Source organism: Sarcophilus harrisii, chromosome 3 (genome assembly GCF_902635505.1).
Source record: "Sarcophilus harrisii chromosome 3, mSarHar1.11, whole genome shotgun sequence".
Lineage (NCBI taxonomy): Eukaryota > Metazoa > Chordata > Mammalia > Dasyuromorphia > Dasyuridae > Sarcophilus > Sarcophilus harrisii.
In genome coordinates, this window is record NC_045428.1 from 503193925 (window position 1) to 503218787 (window position 24863).

The 24863-nt window shown below is 35.7% G+C and overlaps 1 protein-coding gene across 2 annotated transcripts; it reads right to left on the minus strand.

Annotated features, from left to right (window-relative positions):
- Positions 1 to 2409: 2409 nt before the first annotated feature.
- On the minus strand, positions 2410 to 24670 carry CLNS1A (chloride nucleotide-sensitive channel 1A). 2 transcript variants are annotated; one of them, XM_031961509.1, is made up of 7 exons: positions 24440 to 24670; positions 17447 to 17583; positions 14737 to 14856; positions 13580 to 13687; positions 12536 to 12643; positions 7386 to 7475; positions 2410 to 3237 (listed from the first exon to the last, which is right to left on the minus strand). In XM_031961509.1, the coding sequence occupies exons 1-6, from the start codon at positions 24562 to 24564 to the stop codon at positions 7408 to 7410; spliced, it is 666 nt and encodes a 221-aa protein (XP_031817369.1). In that variant the 5' UTR covers positions 24565 to 24670; the 3' UTR covers positions 2410 to 3237; positions 7386 to 7407. The 2 variants fall into 2 exon arrangements, with proteins under 2 accessions (XP_031817369.1, XP_031817368.1); XM_031961508.1 differs by having other exon boundaries at positions 12536 to 12709; positions 24440 to 24658.
- Positions 24671 to 24863: the final 193 nt, after the last annotated feature.

Genomic DNA, 24863 nt, shown 5'->3' on the forward strand with positions numbered 1-24863 from the left:
GCAAGACAAGGATTTTTAAAAAGTAAAAGGTGCTGGGGCAGCTAGGAGGCGCAGAGGACAGAGCACCGGTCCTGAAGTCAGGAGGACCTGAGCTCAGTTCAAATTTGGACTCAGACACTTAATACTTCCTAGCTGCGTGAGCCTGGGCAAGTACTTAACACAAATTGCCTCAGCAAAAAAAAAAAAAAAAAAAAAAAGTAAAAGGTGATGATTACACCACAGTATGCAAACTGTGAAGTTACAGGAGTTTGCTAACATGGGGAGATCCTAAAGCCTTGGTGGAACTGCACATGTGGTTATCCAGAATGCATACAAGAAAGCCCACTTTGGGGAGTCGATTAGTTTCACCCAAGAACAGCAAAGGGAAGTGCACAGATTTATTGAAGTTTGCAGTCCAATGTTAGTGCTACCTTTTATTGGGGGATTTCTGTTATATTGTGTGCAGTCACATGGTATCTGATGCTGTGGTTACAGAATGTGCTGGCCTGCCTGCTCATTGTTCTAGTGAGACTCATGATTATTTCTGAGGTCTTGGGGCTGGGGGCAACAATCAGAATCCCATAAGTATCTTTCAAGATCTCTGCCCCTGGACACTGTTACATTGTTGGTAGAGTTGTGAAAGAATCTAACCATTCTGGAGAGCAGTTTGGAGCTATGCTCAAAAAGTTATCAAACTGTGCATACCCTTTGATCCAGCAGTGTTTCTACTGGGCTTATACCCCAAAGAGATACTAAAGAAGGGAAAGGGACCTCTATGTGCCAAAATATTTGTGGCAGCCCTGTTTGTAGTGGCTAGAAACTGGAAAATGAATGGATGTCCATCAGTTGGAGAATGGCTGAATAAATTGTGGTATAGGAATATTATTGTTCTGTAAGAAATGACCAACAGGATGATTTCAGAAAGGCCTGGAGAGACTTACACGAACTGATGCTGAGTGAAACAAGCAGGACCAGGAGATCATTATATACTTCAAACAACAATACTAGATGATGACCAGTTCTGATGGATCAGGCCATCCTCAGCAACGAGATCAACCAAATCATTTCTAATGGAGCAGTAATGAACTGAACTAGCTATGCCCAGAGAAAGAACTCGGAGATGACTAAAAACCATTACATTGAATTCCCAATCCCTATATTTATGCCCACCTGCATTTTTGATTTCCTTCACAAGCTAATTGTACAATATTTCAGAGTCTGATTCTTTTTGTACAGCAAGATAACGGTTTGGTCATGAATACTTATTGTGTATCTAATTTATATTTTAATATATTTAACATCTACTGGTCATCCTGCCATCTGGGGGAGGGGGTGGGGAAAAGAGGAGAAAAATTGGAACAAGAGGCTTGGCAGTTGTTAATGCTGTAAAGTTATTCATACATATAACCTGTAAATAAAAGGCTATTAAAAAAAAAGATCTCTGCCCCTGAACTTGGCATTCCATCATATGCATACAATGTCTGTATAAGCCATTTCCCACAGATGGAATTTGACTCCTCTTTACCTTCATAGAATTACTAACTCAGTACAGGAGCCAAGGCAGGCAGTAATTTAATTAACGCTTGATGATTTTGACTAAACAATGTAAATAAAAGCAACACAAAAGGGCAACAATTCAGACTATATGCTATGTGACTAAATAATAGTTTTTTTAAAAACATATTAAATTAAATTAATTTTTTAAAATTATTTAAAAAATACTTTTCCTTCTTAGGTGGTGATAGAAAACAGATCACTGAGTAACAGTAGAAAACACTGACAGAAGCAATTGTAAATTTTTTTTTTGTTTTGTTTAACTGTTTTTCTTCATTACCATAAGTCTGAGGGTGGAGAAAAGTAAAGGTACACTGGGCAAATAAAGTACAGGCATATATGATTAGTTTGTTTTGTGTAATTCATAGTTACAATGAAAGGACCTGTTGAGGTAATTGTTGGGAAGTGATGCAAAGTGATAGTAATGTGATAAAACAAAAGGAAAATAATAATTGGATAAGTGTCTTACTATTTATGTATTGTGGAATGAGAGAAATCTAATACCACTGGTGGACTGATAAATATTTTGGATATTCTTAGAGTATTAGAGTATCAAAATTATTTTATATCTTCATCTTTAATCATGAACTAACATCAGTGGAAACTTATAAGTGAGAAAGGGTGATTGTATTATTTGATAGGGCCTCCTGCTTTAAGAGATGTGAAAATCTCAAAACATAGCTCTAGTATATATTTTTTAAGATAACTGACTAAAAGAGTGTGAGCAAACAAAGCTCAAAATATTGAATTTTTACTGTTTCCTTTCAAGGTTATAATACAAAAGGACATATATCAGAAGTATGGTGTCAATTAAATAAAACTCTACATATATCAAAAAGTTAAAAAAAAAAAACGGCATGAAGAGACACCACAAAGTAACATATAAAACCTAATTTTATTTATTTAGTTGTAACAAAGACAAAAAGATTCTCATCTGCAGTATTTTAAGGAACTTATCCCATCCTCTCTAAATCTTCAGAGGAACCTAAAAGGGGATAGTTTTTGAGGCCAATTTGTCACAACAGACTGGAATTATAAAATTCATTTTTCAGATTAACGTGAACTGTGAAAATAGCAACAGCTTGTCAGAAGATCCCAGCTTATGTTAATGGAGGTCGGTAGGACGTGGTAGAACAGTTAATTAGGCTACTCATAGAAGCAGGAATAAGCTAATCAGGCTTTGATATTCCCTATGGGTAGTTAACCTGATTGATCTAGAGTACAAAAGAACAGAGGCAAGCCTCTGAGACCTCTTAATCTCTTCTCAAGGAGTAAGTGCTGCCCCACACATATGCACACACACATTTACCTGTTGTCAATGTACATATGTATGTGTGTATATGGTATATTCTGGTTGCACATCCTCCTACCTCCTATTCTTTTCCATACCCCGGCACCATGTGGGCCTCTTGTCTTACAGAAGATGAATACTGTGAGATGAGGATTTATAGGCCTAGATGACTGCAACTGGGTGTGGGATTCTTGAGTCAATAAGCTACAAATATCCTCTTGGGTGAATTCAGCCACTTCTGTTAATAAAGACTAAGCTTCTGCTGGTGGAGATTCATATGGCCTCAGTACAAGTCTGTCTGAAGAAAGAACTGGTTTAAGTCATTTTTGCAGAGGGAGAAAAAGGTGTTTTTTTTCTCCTGCCTCTCCACTGTGGAAAAATAGAAAGTTCCCTCCTTCAGTAATATGTGGAATCTGAAAAACAAAAGATTGGGAAGTTTTTAAAACACAGCTAATTTTTAGTGATCAAGTAGCATCTTTTAGTGAAAAAAACCACTATTGGCACAGCCATTTAAAACACAAAGTAATTCCCTATTTATTTTAATAACATATCTTAAAAATACCTACTTAAAAGTTTTGTACAATCCTGGGAACTTTCAATGTCAGTCACCCATTTTAAGATACTCAGTTTTTACTAATACAATGTCTCCTGTTCTCTGGTGTGAAGAAAATAGAAAAGTAGACAATTTTCTCATTAGGAAGCTCTGTTACGTCATCATTACACAGTCTCTTCAGAATTTTAACCCAGAGTATTATAGGAATATCTATCTTAGGTAATGAGTAGGCTATGCTTTGTGATCATAGCAAATGAAGGTTAGAGATCAAAATATTCTGAAATTTCTTTTCTCCCTTTCCACATAAATGATCTGAAGAAATAAATTTAATGAAGTCTAAAACTGAGCTTTCCTGAGACGAAAACTTTCCCACTATTATACACAATGAGTCATCTGAATGCTATAAAAGTCTGAGTAGAAATAAGAAAACAATAATAAATTGTGATGTGAAATCATCTTGTTTCAAGGGAAAGTCAAAGGCTAATCTAAAAACCACAAAGAAAAACTCGAGTGTAGAGGTGGGATGATAGTCTTAACTCTAGAACAAAGCCTTGGAGGAGAGGATGGAAAGTGGAAAGTAGATATCTTAGAAATGGGAGGAGGGGAGAGAAAAACAGAGACAGACAGACACACAGACAGATGGAGAATGGGAGGGGGAGAAACAGGGGACACAACTTTAGGGTTCACTTATTCCAAAACTCCCTCTATGACATCTGAGACAAGTGCACAAGCAAGCTGCCTTCAATGATGGGTAACTTACTGTCTCAAGACAGCCCAATCCTCTTCTGGATAGTGCTAATTGTGAGTTCAAGGACAAATTTTTCCAAAAAGTCAAGAAATCGTCAGTGTCAGGAATTATAAGCATTTATTTATCAATTAGTGGTCAGAAAACTGGCAGATAAATGTAATTGCAGATAAACATAAAGTAATGCACCTAGGGAAACAGTCTAAACTTACTCCTAATTATGCAATGAATCGATGACCTCAGCATGGACACAGATGCCACACTTACAATATCATGCTGGCTTTAAACTTCGAGTCCTGTGTTTAGTGCTAGAAAGACTCCATCCATACCTATAATTCCCATCCTTAAGTTGCTGACAGACTAAGAGAATATATAACATATACTTAAGGATTTAGTTTCTTCCCATAAATCCTCTACAGGATGTCTGCCTAAAGTAAACTACTTTTGATGTTGTGAGGAGACAAAGGAAACTATGAGTTATCCATCCCTACTTAGCTCTCACCAGAAGACTAGTTCACCTCCTTTTCAGATCACACATCTGGTGATAAACTTTACACAGCTATTTGAAACTAATTCTTCATTGGGTATTATGTTGCAACCTACTCAAACTTACCCTGTACCTTCTCCATTGCCCTTTGGGTGATGATTTAAAACTTAAATTCTTTAAAAACGGTAGCATTGCAAGATTTTTAGACATTAGAAAAATATTGATAATTGATGATAACAAAATGATCCTTTGGTTCAGAGAAAAGCATGGGCTTATTAAAGACATTATGCAATTTCCCAAAGATAATCCAGGCTGTTCTCTTCTTACTATTCAATTCTGGGCCCAACTCTGTTATTTGCAGTATTTGTCTAAGAGGTATGTAATAAAGGACCAACTCTCTGAGACAGTTATCCAAATAATTGTGATCTTAAGCTGCAGGATAGACACAGTGACTCAATCTGTGGAGGTTCTGATCTCTCTCTACTTTGCCCTAGTAAGATTATGTCTGAAATACTGGAGGTCAGGTCAACAGATCATATTTAGAAAGGATATTAATAAGCTGAAGTGTCCAGGGAAAGGCAAGTAGATTGGTGGACACATCTAATTCAAGCACATGGAAGACTTAGAGAGGATATGAGAGTTTTGAGTTATCTAAAAATGACATCAGTCTTGCTCTGCTTGGTTCCAGAGAAAAACAACACTAAGAGTAACATGACTGAAAAGTATAGTGGCAAATTCACTCCTGACATAAGGAAAAGCTTCTTACAACAAGAGCTATCCAAATGGGGAAGGGAAAAGAGAATAGTGACTGTCTCTTCATGAAGGTCTTCAAACAAGTTTGGTCTTCAGTTCATGGGCATGGTGTAGAAGCAATCTTCAATCAGACATGTGTAGAATTAGACAGATTGACTTCCAAGACTGACATTCTGGAAACATTAATTTCATCAAGCACCACAATGCAATTAAGAATGTTGAAAAACAATCAAATCAACATTTATCAAGTACCTATTGTATACCAGGCATTCTGCTTAGGAATGAAGATAAAAAAATGTATCAGTTCCTCTCCCTCAAATCAATTATATTCTTTTGGGGGAGACCACATGTATTTAAATAAGTGGTCAAGACAAACACAGATAATGCATGTTTTTGCTGGTTCATTAACACAACTGACATTGCAGAGGTTTTTTTCGCAAAACAGCCCTATGATTATTGCAAGTATTATTTCCCTGAATCACTACACAAGGAAACTGGCTCGGAGACATTAAGCGACTTGCCCCACAGTAAATGTCCAAGGAAGGAATTTGAATCCAGGTCTTCAGATCCCAAGTCCAATAATCTTTTTTTCACTATATTATTTTGTAGACTTGGGTTCTCATAATAGGTTATGCCAGCAGGATATTCCTATAGGAATTTAGACAGGAAGTGAATGAGAAGCTGGCAAAAGACCATAACCCAATCTCCTAAGAATCATTCTACAGATTTCAGGTAGGACTACAAACAGAAGACAAATATTAGTTTTGATCATAAAAATGTAAATAAAATTTAATTAAGATACAAAAAGGCTGTGGGTTGCATTTATGTAGTTAGAACACTCATACTGAAATAGTCACGGATATTTAAAATGAATATTCAAGTATTACTTAATGTCATTTTCCAGCATTTTTAATACATTTTGACCATTAATTTACTGTCCCTTGGACAAAACATAGCCTTTTAATAGGATAAAATGCATTTACCACATAATATGTATATTAAAGTGTAACAGAAAATTTAATAAAATCTTATTCAAATTTTATATGTCCCCAAATATCTATGAAGAAATTAATTGATTCTGTATCACTTAATAATTGATTCTATTCTATAATTGACCCTATTCTGTAATATTGCCCCATGTTTTATGATTGCTGAAGGCACCTTTCTACATCTTTAAATTAAGGTTAGGAATTCAGCTTTCTCCTCCAAGTTAAGTTTAAAAGTATAATTAAAAGAAAAATGTTGTCTACCATACCACCTTATCTTTAAAGGCCTACAAGTTGAACTGGTATATTTCCTCAAGGTATACTTTCTACCTTTGCACAATTTTTTCCCCCTTTGAGGGGAGAAGCAACCAGGGTTAAGTGACTTGCTCAGGGTCACAAAGGTAGTTAAGTATCTGAGGCCAAATTTGAACTTGGGTCCTCCTGACTCCAGGACTTGGGCTCTACCATCCAGGGACAACAAGATGATAAAGCTGCTCCTTGTTGTACAATTAAGGGGAAGAGGGGTTTATTTCCTAACAAAACCCCGGAGGAGCCAGGGTGTCTACTATCCCTGGTGCACTAACAATATTCTTGTGATGCAGAGAGTCCCATAAATCAATCAAGCATTCCTTGATGACAGAGAGGGGTGATTGCTAACCAATCATGTTGTCCTCAATCCCCTTTAGCCTATCTGTATTGTAACTCATCACAGTGTCTTTCCAACCCATCCAACTATGTACTGCCCAAAACTACATAAAGGCCAGCGAATCCTATCTGAGTCTTTTGGTCATTGAGAGACTCAATTTATTAATTACTGTTAGCCTAACCAACAAATGGATCATATCCACACCAGCGTCTCTCAGTTTACCTTAGTTTTCAAATGTAACACCTTGCACAGGTTTGCCCAGCAAACAAATGTTTGCTGAATAAATGATAGCAAATGAGTATCTTAACCAGATCATGAAAGTAAAATTTAGCATTTCATATCATTAATGAAGCCTCATATTCAAGGTCAAATAAGAAAACAAACCACTCACCTAATCTCAATATAAGTAATCTTCAATGATCAACATCTGCATCCTCGAACTGTCCAGCAACAGTTGGTGTGGTATCTATTTCCATTCCATCTTGGAAAAAAGAAGACAGCCAAGAGTAAGACAAAATTATTTTAAACCAGTTAGTGAATGCACAGAAAAAGAAAGCAGGGACCAAAAAGTGTCAATATGTCCTCATCAAGAACAAGTTAAGACAGACAAACCTTATTTCTTTTACTGACAGGGTTACAACACTGGTAAGTCAAAGGAATGTCAAAGATAGTTTTACTAAATTAGCAAATGTTTGGCAAAGTCTCTCATACTATTCTTATGTGAAAGATGCGGAATGTGCCAATGGTTTCCAAAATGGGGTGCATGATGAATGATAGACTGGGGTAGGAGAAAATATAACAATTTATATTTTTATCTAAAAGTAAGTTTTGCCACTATTTAATATACACAATGAAAATGGTACTCTCATTTGGACTTTATGTAAGACTGTGATGCATTATAATAGTATGTGAATTATCCTAAGAGTAGAGTGGGAATCCCACAATGAGAGAGAGAATGACAGTGGAACTTTCAGTCTGTATCTCAATGTAAATGTGTTCAATTAAGTGGATTGACAAATATTTTCTCTAACTCTTTAAAGTTTCTATTTATAAAATATATAATATTTAGCGTAATGATGACAAACATACAATTTCAAAATAAATATACATATATTAGAAGAGTATTTGTTCAACTTTTTTACTGGAGCAAATAAAACTTTTAAGTAAAACCAAAAAAGTGTATAGATGACTGGGCAATTATATAATTAATTGGATGGTTGAATGGATTCATTCTAAGAATGGTCAATTATTAATGTCCTACATCAGACAACTTGTTAGGTGATTCAAGTCTTTAGTGAGATGGTTGATCTTGAGCTGTGTCACAGGTAGGTAGGTGGAATACTTATTAAATCTGAAAGTGACATAAAAGGCTAGCTAACTCAGTAGAAGATAGAATAGGGATCCAAAAAGATACCAAAGTTAGAACATTGGGTTAAACTGAAGCAGATTAAATGCAATAAAAGTAAGTGTAAAATTTTATACTTGGGTTTAAAAAGTTAACTCCACAAAATGGAAACGGCTCAGTTAAGTCAGCAGTTTGTCTGAAAAAGATCTTGGGGGTTTTAGTAGATTGCTCATGGCCAGTGTCTGTAGGAATGTGACATGATTAATCCCTCTAGGAATAAGCAGACCACACGGGAACATGTTTATTTTATAAGGATCAGCTGCAAAAAGCAGAAATATTTAACCTGAAGAAAACCCAGGGGGCATAGTATATAAATGTCTTCAAGTCTCTGCAAGGTTGTCATGTGCAAGAGGGAGGGGCCTTGTTCTGTTTCAACCCAGAAGAAAAAACTAGAAACAATAGATGGAAATGGAAAATTGAGGCTGATGTCAGAAACGATTTCTTAACAATTAGAAATATCTAATAGAGCAAAAAGCTATTTCAAAGACTGATCAGTTTTCTATCTGGAGGTCTTCAAAAAGAGGTTAGATGACCAACTGTCAAATATGTTGTCCTGCAAAGTCCTTTTCAGATATGGTTGTGGCTGAATGGCTGCCTCTGTAAATTTTAAACTCTGTGAACTGTTAAATACTTTTGTTCAGAATAAGTTGCATTGCAATAGAGCATCTTCTGATGGTAACAAATTGGAAATAATTTAAAATAAAACATTAAGGAATTATAAAAGAAAAAATAGTACTGGAAGATTCTAACAAAGCTGAAATTACCATTTTTAACTTTATTTGGAATTTTTGGAGTGGCAGAGTGGCAGAATACCATGAAGCCTTAATATTTAGTCAAATTGCACTTATAATATACCAATTAAGAAGGTATTCCATTAAAGTTCTACTATTATTTCTTATTGTGACATGAACCAGCCTTGACTTCTAAAATACTGTACCAGTGCACAACTTTAGCAGGTTCTACCCCAAGTTGAAAAAGCTTCATAGTATAGATTCATGATAAATGCATTTCTTCTAAAGACCAGCCCAGTTAAATTTGAAATGGACCACTACTAAGTGATGAATATAGAATTGCTGAATTAATAGAAGAATTTGCAATCTATTTTGTTTTTTTTGTTTGTTTTTTTTTAATAGCCTTTTATTTACAGGATATATGCATGGGTAACTTTACAGCATTAACAATTTGCAATCTATTTTGAATGATATAACCACAATGAAATCACAGCTTTTGAAAACATTAAAAAATTATTGTGCTATTCATGGAGAACATGGACCAAAAAAATTTACCAAAAAAAAACACCTCTAAAATATGATTTTAACTAACAGTCCCTAAGGCACATTCAAGATATACAGACTTAATGAGTCATTCATGGTACAGAAAAATAAAATCTAGCAAATAATTTCTATAAGAAACCAATACTCTAGTTACAACCATTTGTGAGGTTTTAAAGAATAAAGATAAAAATTAAATGACAATTTTCAGACAAAGAAATTAAAGCCATTTCCACTCATATAAAAACATGTTCTAAATCCCTACTGATTAGAGAAATGCAAATTAAGACAATTCTGAAGTACCACTCTCAGATTGGCTAAAATGACAGAAAAGATAGGAATGAGGGAAAACTGGGATACTAGTACATTGTTGGTGGAGTTGTGAACTGATCTAACTATTCTGGAGATTAATTTGGAACTATGCCCAAAGAGCTATAAAACTGTGCATATCGTTTAATCTGTCAAGTGTTTCTGCCACATCTGTTTCCCAAAGAGATCATAAAAAAGGAAAAAGAACTTGTGATGGACTTGGCACTTTTCAACAACGAGGTGATTCAAGCCAATTCCAATGATCTTGTGATAGAGTCATCTATCCAGAGAGAGGACTATGAAGACTGAATGTGGATCACAACATAGTAGTTTCACCTTTTTGGTGGTTATTTGTTTTTTTTCTTTTGTTTGATTTTTCTTATGTAGCATGATAAATGTGGAAATATGGTTAGAAGAATTGTACTTGTTTAACCTATACTGGATTACTTGCTGTCTACAGGAGAGAAAAGTGAGAAAGGAGGAAAAATATTTAGAACACAAGGTTTTGCAAGGGTGAATATGTAAAACTATCTTTGCATGTATTTGAAAAATAAAAAGCTATTATTTTTTTTTTTTAAATGATTGCATATATTTAACCTGTATTAGATTGCCTGCTAGCTTGGGAAGGAGGAAGATAAGAGAGGGAGAAAGAAAGAAATTTGGAACTTTAAGTCTTACAAAAATGATTGTTGAAAACTATCTTTAAATTGCACATATATGGAATTAACTTGCTGTATACTGGAGGGGTTAGGGAGAAGAGAGGGAGAAAAATATGGGACACAAGATTTTGCAAGGGTAAATGTTGAAAACTCTCTCTGCATGTATATTGAAAACAAAAAGCTGTTTTTAAAAAAGAAAACTATTTTTACATGTAATCAAAAAAATAAAATACTATTGAGAAAAAAGAAAGAAAACAAGCCAAGGTGCAATAACACTGCCTAGTCTATTTTGCATTTATCTTTTCCCTCTAGAGAAGTTCAAGTTTAGCTAAAAAGTGTGGACTACTACAAGTCCCTAATTTTTTCCCACTATGATCCCACACATGCTCTCATCTTTGATTTTCCCCTTTCCATTGCTATCTTTCCGGTTGCTTCTAAGCATGATGTTTCCTTCATCTTTAAAATGCTCTTTAACATTGTTCTCTTCTCATCCTCAGCCATATTCCTTGAGAAATGATCGATATGAGGCATTCCCACTTTCTTCTTTTTTTTCTCAAATTCTCAGCAGTTTACTTTCTCACTCATACTTCAAATGCAACTGTCCTTACCAAAGCAACGCAGTATCTCTAAATTACACATTTCACTGGTCTCTCAATCTCCACTCTTGCTGACCTCTCTGCAGTCTGAGATGCTACTGATCATGCTCTAGTCCTTCAAACTTTCATAATACTGCTCTCTGATTCTCCTCCTACCTGTCTGATCATTCCTCCTAAATCCCCTTTGCTGCTTCTTTTATCCAGGTCATGCCCTAAGGCTGTCCTGGCTTTTTTCTCCATTCTTTTATTCTCCTCTCCATCTACTGCTCCCTTGGATTCAATGAACTGCTTCTATACAAATGATTACTAGAGCTAAATATCCTTCCCTCATTTCTCTCCTGAATTCCAATCCCACATCATCAACTGTTTAGACACCTAGAACTCAATATCCCTCAAATTCATGTCCAAAACAATTCATTATCATGTGCCCTAAAGCCTCCCCATATATTCATTCCAAACTTTTCTATTACTGCCAAGGATCCTCTCAGCCCCAAAAGTTTATGGCCTCAGAGTGATCCTTACTCACTCCACAAATACATGTTTTCAAGCCTAAAGACGTCTACCTTCACAGTCTCTCCTGTTTCCTTCTTTTCATTCACACAGCTGCCACCCTAGCTCAGGCTCTTACTACCTTCTCACTTAAGAGTCTTGAAATGGCCTCCTAATTGATGTCCTAGAAAGTTTTTCACCACCCTTTTAAGTTCCTCCTAGGCTATATACCCTCCTTCAAGGATCAGTTTAAATCTCATCTTTTCCAGGAGGTTTTTTCCAATTCCCTGGCTACTAGTGCCTTCTCTGAAAAGATTAATTCCTACCTGCTCAGAATTCCTACCCAGAAACCAAAATCAGAGAATTTAATATTCTGCAAGGTCAGAGTCAGTAATAGGTAAACCCTAGTATCCCAATTATTAGCAGTTTTAGCATTAGAATGATACAAAAGAACACTCAATACAACTTTCACTCCCTATGAGCAACCACCATACTTCGTCAAATTTTAAACTTTGTTGAACACATCCAAAATGATTTATATGAAGAGTGGTATAGTGGAAAGGATTACTGGATTTGGAGTCCCAAAGCCTAGATTCAAATCCTAACGGAAGCTGTGATATACTATTACCTATGTGAACCTGGGCTAGTCAATTTCCCGTCACTGGATTATAATTTATTCATCCCTAAAATGAAGAGATTGGACTAGCTGGCCTTCTAAGGTCCTGGCCAATCTTAAAACTCTGAATCCATAAAGAAAAAACTAAAAGTCTAATAATATTGTTCAGGTCCAACATAAAAGGGAAGAGATTCACCTTCATAATCCCTAATTGAGTCTTCTGTCCTTACTCCGGCCATGTTGTATTGGCTGCTCACAGATTGAGCAAGCATTCCTTCCAATCGCTCCAGAGTGGCTTGTCCTTCTGCAGTTAAATGAGACAATCCTTCTTCATAGGTATAAAATGTAGGAATATCCCCCTGTCCTTGTTCTGAATGTGCAAATTTTTAAAAAATCAAATGAGATAACATAAAGTACTTTGCAAATCTTAGAACATTATGTAAATATTAGCTATTATTATTTCAACTTATAACATAACACTTAGGAAAAAAAAATCTATGTTTACATGTTTTGCTGAATAGGAAATAGTTAAATTCTGGCTCATGGTAGGTTTGGAATTCAAGCAAAAGAGCACTGGAGAAATAAATCCAATACATCCCACTATGCAGTAATCTTTCCCAAAAGGATCAAAAGTCTTAGGCTTAAGAGAGTGAAGAATGTTATGAAAACAAAGGAAAATGCATTGTACTAAGGTAGGGAAATGTTTAGCCATGGGGGGTAAAATCCCGAGAATAGGGGTTTGGTCAGATATGATATAGTATGTAAAGGAAAGGAAATAACATACATGGAAGCAAATTAACTGTGTATATACAAAATCAATGAGGAACAGGACAGTTATTTTAGGATACTGATATTCTAGAATAGGGAATGTCTCATGGTCAGAGTCTATCCTATAAAAATGATAGAAGAGTTTTTGGAAAAGTGGAATGATTTTTTAAGAGTAGGTAAGAAACAAGATTCAGTCTTGGGAAGATGTTCTAAAACATCCTGGGTTCCTTTTTCAGACCTTTATTCTACTAATGCCTTTTTCTCACATGTTCTGGTCTAAGAATGTGATCTTTTGTATGTATTTGTTTATTCAAAAGATAAAAAAACTAACATTCATCTTTTCTATATGTAGAAATATAAATACCAACATTGTACCACATTATACATATACCCATAAAAGATTATAAGCCCTTGCTACAACAGTTAGGTTGAATCAAAATTGAAATAAACTGAAGTACAATATTTCACTAACCATGTGCTTCCACATCATATTCTTCACCATCATAATCATCTGAATCTTCATCCTCAGGATCTGGATGTAAAGCTTGACATTCACACATTGCAGCAAACAATGCTTCCACTGAACAACAACAAAAAATAAACCATTTTTTCTTTAGTCAACAAGAAAAATGAACCCAACAAGATTATAATGAATACAGATCATAGGAATATAGATTTAGAGCTGGAAGGGACTTCAAAGTCCATCTCCCCACATCTTACAAATAAGTTGCAGGACTTGAAAGGCTGTGAATTGGTCCAACTACTCTTGAAACAATTGAGAGTTATATAAGAAAAGTCACTTAATTATTCATATCTTTTGATTCAGTCCTCCCACTACTGGATAGCTATCACCTGGTCTAATCCATCCCCTCAACAAAGGTCAGAAAGAAAGATCTGATATATAGGATATTGTCCTATAAGATTCATGGCAACATTCTTTGTGGAAGCAAAATACTATAAACAAAAAGTATGGCAATGACTGAAATATAATTGACAAAATTCTGGTATATAAACATGTAATGGAATGTTATTGGGTCCTAAGAAACTAATGAATTGTAATGAACAATCTGTTCTAGAAAACTGCTAAGGATACAATCCCTCTTCTCAGAAGAAAAGTGAGGATTATGGATATGGTACATACACTGTTAGACTAATGTTAGACTGTTTCCCTTTGTTATAAAGAAGAGTTCAATGAGTAGATAATAAAGAATTTAATATGGAATAATTAAAGGCAAAAATAAAACCTTTTAATAGAGCACTGGGGGAAAAATGGACCAGAACTGTCTACTCTTCTAATATGTCAACTGGTAATTAAAGATATGTTCTTAACACAAATGTCCCCCACTAGTATTTACTGACCATAAGGTTTAGAACTTTAAAATTTTTTAAATCATGTGACACAAAATCTACCTCTTCATCCAACATATGACTGGCTCAAAATCACATAAGAAATAAAAGTAGCAGAGTCAAAAATTCAACCCCAGGTCTTCTGAATCCAAATCTAATATATTTTCCCCATAATATTCTGCTGGCCCCACCCTGTTTTACTATGTTATCAAAGATACTTAAATTGAGAATAAACATATGTAAGTTTTTACTTGATGAAAGAAAAACCAGGATGACACTCACATGCTGACTTATCACTCGGTACAAATCTGAACTCAGCAATTGGTTCAATATCTTCATCACTGTCTTCATCATCTTCTCCTTCTGCCATTGGAGTTTCTTTGAGTTCTTTTGGTTCTTCCTCTAAGAGCAATAGGGGAGAAAAATCTTTTTACTATTGCTCTGTTTTTATTTAATTGGATTATTCAAACTATCCCAAAGGAAATTTAATGATGCCTAAATACTATAATTCTAATTAAATCAACTATAAGACATTTGAGGTGTAAAGAGTCAAGTCACATTGTGCCCAATGCTGATCAGACCAATAAAATATGAGTTCAGAATGCTCTGCCACAGGTCAAACACAAATAGTCCCTATAAAATTATTTAACTTCTCTAACTTTGTGCAACTCACATTTCTTCTGAGCTAATTCAATTCCACTTAGCTCATAGAACACAGCATCTTCTCTGATGAGGACATGCCACGTTTGGCAGTCCTGTACCAGTGTTTCCCATGTCATACAAACAATTTAAAGTTCATAAAAGAGATTTTGAGAGTGTCCTTGTATTGCTTTTTCTGACCACCTTGTGAGCATTTGCTCTGTGTGAATTCTCCACAAAATAGTCTGTTTGACAAGCATGCATTTGATATTCAAACAATGTGGCCCACAGGTAAACTTTGGGATAGTGGGTTGATTAAAAAAAAGAGAATTAATGAGAAAAAAGGCCCATGAATAATCATGTGGAAAGGAAATATGCCACAAAAAGGTTAGGTAATTTCTCAAAAGTTCTAGAATATAACAAGCTAATTAGAAAAACTACAGAAATAGTACTACTAGAGATACAAGGGCAGTAATGCCACTTCCTAATAATATACTACAAAGAAAATTAAAGTCTACTTATTTTTGCCTCAAAAAATAAATCATAATCACTTCTGCTTTCAACAAAATGATATAATTACTTGAAATTTTTAAAAGGACTTTTAAAAAATATTATACATGTATACTAAGATCACATGTTTAAAACTGAGTATAAATCCATATTCCTAATTCAAGAGATTAGAGAAAGATTCTGAAAATGTCCAAGAAGCTTAGCCAATTAAAAAAAGGCATTAGGTATAAAGAAGGGGAAAAGATATAACAAAGTACTTCAAAATTATATTTAAGTTATTTATCCAGTCTTGATGAAGGACTATATTTTATTATCAATTTTAGCAATTTATAATGGAAGAGATAACTTTCATTTAAAGGGTCAGAAATGTTGGGGAAAGGCAGAAATCAAGTAATGTTTTTCAACAAAAGTATCACTCTTTTACCAACTGAACATAGAAAATGACAGTGAAAAGATTCACAACAGAGCAGAAGGATGGCCACTGGTAGATTCTGGGAAACAAAATTGTTAAGGAATTCTAACTTGGTAACCCAAGGCATTTCTTACTCTAAAAGCTGGAAAGTTTTCTTCCACAATCACTACTCTCACCCCCTTTGTTGTCTTCCCTGATCTTTCAGGCCAAAACCAATCTCACTCCTCTAAATTTCTAAATTTTATTTTTCTGCTCTTTTATGGAACCTACAATACAGTACCTTCAAGGAACTAAAAAGATCCTTCCCAGTTCTATTTTAAGCTTACACAGTTACTTGTGTGTGTATATTTCTCTTATATTCTAAAACACATAAAATTAAAGATTATTTTACTGCTATTTGAATCCCAAAAGTATCTAAAAGCATTGTCTTATGTAGAAATGGTCCATTTGTTGAATAAATTATAATATTAAACCAAATGCAATATATGACACTTTTCCATCAAGACATAAGCTGAAGAATGAAATGGAATTTTGGTTTTATGCCTAAGATGGTATAGTCTTGGATAGTTACAATCAAATTTTTTCAATCAGTACCCCCAATCTTTGAAGGATCAGCAACAGTCATAATTTAGGATCCCATAACAAAAAAACATTATCTTGATGCTATGAATGAATTTAAAATAATCATTTAGAAATTCAGGAGAAATTAACAATTCAATTTTAAAATGGCAACTATAAGAAAGAAGATCATCTATTGCATATTGTCAAATACTTTCTCTAGTATTAAAGAGAAAATGAAACTTACATTTTCCTAAAAGGGAAAATTGATTTAATAGGCATAATAATTGTTGAATTAATCCTAACCCTAATAAAAACTCTTTCTTAATCACCTGCAAAATAAAGGGAAGTGACCCAACTCTTTAAATATGTCCAATCTGCACTTTTGACAAAAGTAGGGCAAAACTAAACAAAAGAGACAAAGAGTTATGTTCTAATTAAGGAATTCTCAGCGATAAGTACATAGAAAACAAGGTTAGGGAAAGACAAGAAATGTAATAATCACCCTTCATAAATAATGTACTAAAATGTAAAATTCTCATTCCACATGATGAGATATAATTCAAGTCCATGACAAAGAACTCCAAAGGGACTTCCAACTTGTATAAATGTTTAACTAAATGGAAAAGAGTATTAAAAACAAGTAGGGCAACAATCTATTAATTCCAGAGTCCTAGAAATGTTTGTTTCATCTATTGCACTGGGGATTTCAGTGCAATTTCATTTGAAGGGGATCTGACCTAAGTTCTCTGTACTAAAATTCAAATTAAGGGCCCTGAAAGAAATACAACCACATCTCAATAACATTAAATTATTTTTCATAAGATAATTTTGCTGGAAAAGGGGGATAAGAGTAAGAAAGTCATACTATACCTCCAAATCGAGCATTGACCATAACATACAAGTGCTCTTGTGGATAGGCATTTAGGTCCCTGGAGACAGCATGTAAGCTGATGGTGGGATAGTCCAGAGAAAATCCTATTCCAGAGCCATCTAACCAGGACAGGCGGCTGAAAAATATAGTTAAGCAAGTTAATTACAGAACTTGAACTGATTTAATATACCAAAGTTTGTTAAAATAATATGTTTTCATGTAAATATCACCCACACTTTCAAAACACTTATTCTATATAGTTGCTTTATGCCTGCTTTCCTTTGAAACCTATTCCTTTGTCCAGTTTTGATTCTGACAGTTGTTAAAACATGAAATTCTACATTTCTAGGTTATATCAATGCTAATACTTAGATACTATGATACCAAAAAACTTATAACCAGCAGAAACAGTATTATGCAAGGTTCAGAATATTTTTTCCTGATTTTCTCATTAATGCTTCAATTTCACCACTTTTTTCTCACAATCAGGTCTTTGTCATTCCCTTCCCCTTCTCCCTAAATAGCCCCGGGAGGGGAAAAATAAAAGAAACTAACCAAAGAGGGAAAAAAATCTGACAAGTCCTGTACAAAAAACTCTATCAGAATGTACAAGGTTGAATTAGTAGCACAAATACTTGCAATATATAAATTTTGCAAAATATGACTGTACCAGTTAGCCAAAGAATTTCTTTATTGGCAAATTATAAATAAGAATTTTAACTCTAATTTTCATCAAGCAAATTAGAAAAGGAAAAAAGAGCTGAATTAGAATAATTCTTGGAGTGAGTCTGTATTAGTAAAGATTAAAAGAGGCAAGCCAAGACAGAGAACCAACAGTCTAAAAAGGAGAAAGACCAGAGCATGGTAGGCAAGGCAGACTTAGAAATTAATTGAAAAGGAATTTAAAAGTAGATAGTAAAGATGTAAATGGTATAAGATATGTAAATGGCATAATATATCTGAATGTATATATATATATATATATATATATATATGATTTAGGATTTTTAAATGGAATTATGTGTGTGTATATATATATATTTAGAGAGAGAGAGAGAGAGAATATCTGAGAATAGATGTGGACAAAAAATTCGATACCCTTTGACCAATCTGTGAGGTCTGTTCTGAACTAGTGGTTCCTTATACACAGAAACTGATGACTGTCGATTGTGGGCAGGAGTCATGATTTGGGCAGGGGTTAGATCAGATTAGTTTTTGGTAGTTTTCCTTTCCCTCCAAATCTCCCATCTAAAATGATGATGATGAAGATAATGGTAGTAATGACAGTGAACTGTAACACCTTATCTATCTGGACCCAGCTATCCAGACAATAAATTAAAATAAGGGGACAAAAAGCCTGGCAATCACAACAAATAATACCATGTATGCTCATCAACACTCATTAACTACTCACTAAATGCACAAAACTAACAGCATCTGTCTTACAAGTCTACAGTAGATTAACAGTAGCACCTTAAACATAATGAGATGGGATGCACATTGACAGAATTGAAACTGCAGATACTGATCTAAAAACAAAAACATTTTGATACATTATTCCATAACCCTATACACTTTAGGCCTGAAGAAATAACTATATTATACCATAACACAATAATCAATGCTGACAGTGAAGACAGTTATCAAAAGGTTAAATTGTTTGCGAAAAGGTTTTGTGTTTTATGGAATACAACAATGACTATCTAGAAAATTTTACTGTCCATAACTTATAACCCACACTTTTTGTAAGTCACAATATTAAAGCAGCAATTAGATTTTACATAATACACTCCCTTAACTATCCACTTTCTTCTGCATATGAAAAACTGGTTTTAATAAATCTTCAGAAAACTGCAATAATCATCAATTTCTTATTCAAACAACATTCTTTTAAACAAATAAACTTATTTCTTCCCACCTCGAAAATTCTCTGGCTATGCTACAGCACAATGAACAAAATACCAAATATGGGTTGTCAAGAGAATTTCAAACATCCAAGACCACAAAATTTTCTCTGTTTTAAGTGCCAGCTCAGTGGTGGACAAAATGTTAACAGAGTGACCCCTCAAACTCTGTCCTTATTGTGAAAAGCCACACAACAATGCACTTCTGGGACTTCTCCCTTATTCCTGACAAGAGCAGCATATACCCTGCCACCACAAAAAAAAATTTCACAGAAGGCCTTCATGTTCATTTTTTACAAGTATTTTTAAATGGACAACATTTAGGGCAACAAGTGGACAACAATAGGAAAGAAATATTTAATGTCAATAAGATAAACATGTAACCAATAAACTCCAATCATTTCTATACTATCTGCAAATCAAACCATCCTTTCTTTAAAGCACTCAAGCAAAAATATGCCGACAAGAGACTTTATGGCAGCTCTCAGTCTCCCATTTCTCTGATCCAAGGTAGTGAAGAATTTTCATTAATTTTTCTCTGGGACTCTCATTAATTCTTCCATTACTCAAGAGTTCAACTTCCTTTTTGGTTATCTTTCTATTTGCACTGTAATTGGCAATGTGCACATTCCTCTCCTTGCTCCAAATTTTACCAAATATTTTCATACACATTTTCCGACATTTTGATGAATTCCTTATATCTGCCATTTTTGCAAATCACATTTCATTATTTGCATGCCATAGTTTTTCAGCTATTCTGCATTGATGAACATAAACTTTGTTTGCAGTTTTTGCTACTAGATATGCTTGGTATATATTGGATCTCTGCTTATGTCTGACAAAAGGGGAAAGGAGTAGCAGGGCAACATGCCCATTAGTAGAACAACAGAGTCAAAGGGACAGTTTAGTCACTTTTCTTTCAGAAATCCAAAATGAAATTCAGAAGAGCTGGAGCATTTCACAATTCTACCAACAGTGCATTATGAGCTTGCTTTTCCACAGCTCCTCCAACCATGAGTGCACCCTTTTGTCATCTTTGCCAATCTGCAAGAATGAAAGTAAATTGTGAGATAAAATTTTAATAGTTTTTCCCCATACCAATCAAACTTTTTTCCTAAGTGTCTACTATGCGTTAAAGTGCTGGGGATACAAATGTGAAGAATTGAACAACTCATATAAAACTTACATTCTAATATGGGTAGCAATTATATATAAACATAAAACAAATAAATACAAACATACAAAGTAAAAACGTAAGGTGGCTTGGGAGGGAAAAAATTAGGTCAAACGACAAGTATTTATTAAGTTCAAAGTCTTAATACAGAAAAATGTTGCTCGAGCTTTATCTTAAAGGAATAAAACTATAGGGTCTGAAGTAAAGAGGAAGTGCTCAATAGGCATGTGGAATGATCAAAATAAAAAAACCTGGAGATAGGAGAATGTGAGGGGAATAATGCCCAGTGGGCCTGGAAATACAAACTGTAGCTGGACTATGAAGGGCTTTTTAAAAAAAAAAATTTTTCTTTTTTCATCAATGGCATATAAAAATCCTTCTTTATCTTACAAAAATGAATGTTGAAAAGTATCTTTACATGTAATTGGAAAAAAATAAAATACTACTGAAAATTTTTTTTTTAAGTTTTGAATTTCAAATTCTATCCTTCCTTCCTTCTCTCCCTCTTCCCTGAACAATAAGCAGTTTGATACAGGTTATACATTAATCGTTTTGTACAAGAAAATTCAAACCTAAAAAAAGCAATTGGAAAGTAGGTTGTTTCAGTCTGTATCACAAAAGGTTTTAAATCTAAATAGAGAAATTGATATTTTATCCAAGAAGCAATAAGGAATTACAGGAGTTGTTTAAGTAGGTAAGTAGTAATATGTTCAGATCTACACTTCGGAAAATTATATTAGTAGCAGTGTGCAGGAAAAAAATGGAGTAATTAGAGCTGGAGCAGAGAAACTTGCAATCATCTAAGCTTTTGGTAGTTGCTATTGCTGCAGAATATAATGTCCTGATTATTACAAGTATTTGGATAATCTATACAGAGCTCGGCCACAGTATGTATATATTGGACAGACATACAAATGGGTGGGAAAGGTGACAAGGATTTGATCTAAGGAGGCAGCTCTGTAAGTGGAGAAGAGGGGTCATCAAATAAAAATAATTCTGTGTTAAGTAGAAAAGCTAAGATCTGTCAAATGACTATATGTGATGAAGGAACAAGAGTTAAGGATCATGACAAGATTACAATGGATAGATAATTTAAGAATTATTGGACTTGAAAACCATGAATAATACAAGAGCTTAGACATATTTCAAAAAAAGAAGGAAAATGTCTTAGATTCCAAGTGTAAAACAAAAACTGAAAGAATCCATCAATAATCTCCTAAAAGAGATCCCATTTGTCTTTTCCTCAAGCCCTCATAAAGTTTAACATCTACTCTAAAGATAAAGCACACACACAGGTAAACTATATTATAAAATTCACAAGTGAATAATATTCAAACATAAAAACAGTACCATATAGAAAGAAGTTATTCTTCATAAAGATACTCAAAATGGCTTCATGAAGAAGGTAGAATTCTGAGTGGACTTGAAAAGATGAGCAGAAAATCCAAAAGTGAAGAGGAGGAAGGATTATTTCAGACACAAAGATTATGAAGATGGGAAAACATCTAACTGTAATATAGAAAAGGTAGTAGGATTAGGTTGGAAAATAAGGTGGTGCTTAGGCAGGCAATAGAATGAAAGTTACTTGGCAGAAAAGTTAATGTGGTATCAATAAGAAAGAATGGAGAAGTCGCTAAGTCAATCAATATTTATCAATTACTTATTTGCTAGGCACTGTACTAATACAGGGGATACAAACAGAAAAGAGTCCCTACCTTAAAGGAGTTTACAATCTAAAGGGGGAAGACAACACATAAAAGCTAGAGGGAAAATGAGAGAGGGAATGACATTAGGTCCAGTGCTCTATCCATTGCACCATCTAGCTGTCTCTGAAAACGTGTGATTCAGAACACATTGCTATAGTAATAGTTCCAATCAGTAAACATTCATTTAAAGCCTAAACCTTAATACCATCTTGTTATTTCACTATGAGCTATCTTTCCCTTATCCGGGTTTTAATTTCCTTAAAATCTCAGTTTTTGAACTGATAGGATTTTAGTTTTTGAACTGGCAAAATTTCTCCCATGTTTTTCAAAAAGTTCTTTCCAGTTCCCCTTAAAGGGCATTATCTCTGAAATTATAATGAATTTATCTTGTAGATAGCTTGTTTGTAAATAGTTATTTGCATGTTGTCTCCTCCATTAGATTATAAGCTTCTCAGCTCTCTTTGTGGTAGCAAAGAATTGGAAATTGAGGAGATGCCCATCAATTGAGAAATGGCTAAACAAGTTGTAGTGTATGAATGTAATGGAATATTCCTGTGCGCTAAGAAATGACTTGGTAGATTTCAGAAAAATCTGGAAAGACATACATGAACTGTTGCTAAGTGAAGTGAGAAGAACCAGAAGAACATTGTACATAGTAACAGCAACATTGTATGAAGTTCAACTCTGACAGACTTTGCTCTTCTCAGCCACACAATCAACTAAGACAATTCCAAAAGCCTCATGATGGAAAATGGAAAATGCTATTCACCTCTAGAAAAAGAACTATAGAGTCTGAATGCAGATTGAAACAGACCATGTTCACTTTTTTTGTTTTCTTTTTCATGGTTTTTTCCTTTTGTTCTGATTCTTTTTTCACAACATAACTAATGTGGAAATGTTCAATATAATTGTACATATATAACATATATCAGATTTCTTGCCCTCTTGGGAAGGGGGGAGGAATAAAGGGAAGGGAAAATATTCAAATTCTTATTAAAGTAAATATTGAAAGAAAAAAAAATAAATGTTGAAAACTATTTAGACGAACAGGCTGATTTTTAGTAAGAAGATAAATGATGTGATGATCATCTGTGATGGACTTGGCTCTTTTCAGCAATGAAGTCATCCGAGGCATTTCCAATAGATGTAGAATGGAAAATGCCATCTACCTCCAAATAGAGAACCACGGGGACTGAATATAGATCCAAGCATGGTATTTTTGCCTTTTTTTTTTTTTTTGGTTTGTTCCTTTCTAATAGGTTTTTTTCCCCCTTTTCTTCTAATTTTTCTTGCTTAACGTGACAAATATATAAATATGCTTAAAAGGACTGAACATATTTAATCTATATCAGATTGCTTGCTGTCTTGCAGAGGGGGGAGGTAAAGGAAGGCAAAAAAGTTGGAACATAAAGTCTTACAAAAATGAATGTTGAAAACTATCTTGACATATATTTGGACAAATAAAATACTAAATGGAAAAAAAATTCAAAAATAAAAGATTAAGAGGAGTAAATATTTTAAGCTCCTTGAAGCTTTTGTCTTTGGACCCCCAGTGTTCAGTGCTACTAGTGCTTGTTGATTATTGTACACGTTTAAGAACATCACTGAGAAGGGGTCCGTAGGCTTCACCAGACCGACGGCCAAGGGAACCCGTGACCAGGACTGAGGCTTTTCTGCTTTGCCCCGTGGGCAGAAGAAAGCGCAAACTCAGTTCCAAACGACGGGCTTCCTAACGGACCGGCCTAGCTGCGGTCTCCTGCTGTGTGCCAAGCTCTGCGCCAAGCGCTGGGAAAGCAGAGAAAGGCCCGGCCCCCGAGGGTCCCAGGGGGGGAGGGCGCGCCGCTAAGCGCAACCACGCAGGACAAACTGGGGACCCCCGCCACGCCCCCAGCGCGGAGATTCCCCGCGCCGGCTCCGGATGTAACCCGCGCGCTGCCGTAGGACTCGCTTCCTGCCCCTCAGCCCGGGGAGACGCGCCCCCAACAAGGCTCAGCTCCGCGCGGCCCCAACGGCCCCCGCGGCGCCCGGGACAGCGCGGGGATGCTCCGCGCCGGACCCCTGGCACGAGCGCATGCGCGCGCCCCGTCTCCTCCCCCGGGGTCCCCGCCCCCCGGCCGCGAGAGCGCGCCCACGCACGGGGCGGGGGTTAGGGGGAGAGCGCTCGGCTCCGCCGCGCCCGCGCTCGTCCCCTCAAGCCGGCGCCACTACCTCTCCGCGATGTAGAGGGTGCCGGTGCCCAGGCCCTTGCCGTCCAGCACCGCTTCGGTGTCGGGCTGCTGCTGCCGAAGCCCGTCCTCTGGGCTCGGCGGAGGGAAGCTCTTCAGAAAACTCATCCTGTCAGCGGTGGCGGGGGTAGTGGCCGCCCAGCGGACAAGGGAGGGGGGCCGGACGGGAGGAGAAGGCAACACGCTCGCCCCAAACCCGGAAGGAAAGGAGCCGGGCCAGGCTCGCCACCCCGGAAGAACAATGCCGCTAGACCCCGCCCACCTCCTCCGCTCGAGAGTAGACAAAGGCTTTCTAGCACGAGTCCTCGGTAGTCTTGGAAGACTGGAGGCGGCTTCCCCCCCGTTCTAGTGCTGGGGGCGAGGCGCATGATCTGTAATCCCTGGGCTCGAAGCGGGCCAACCGCTTC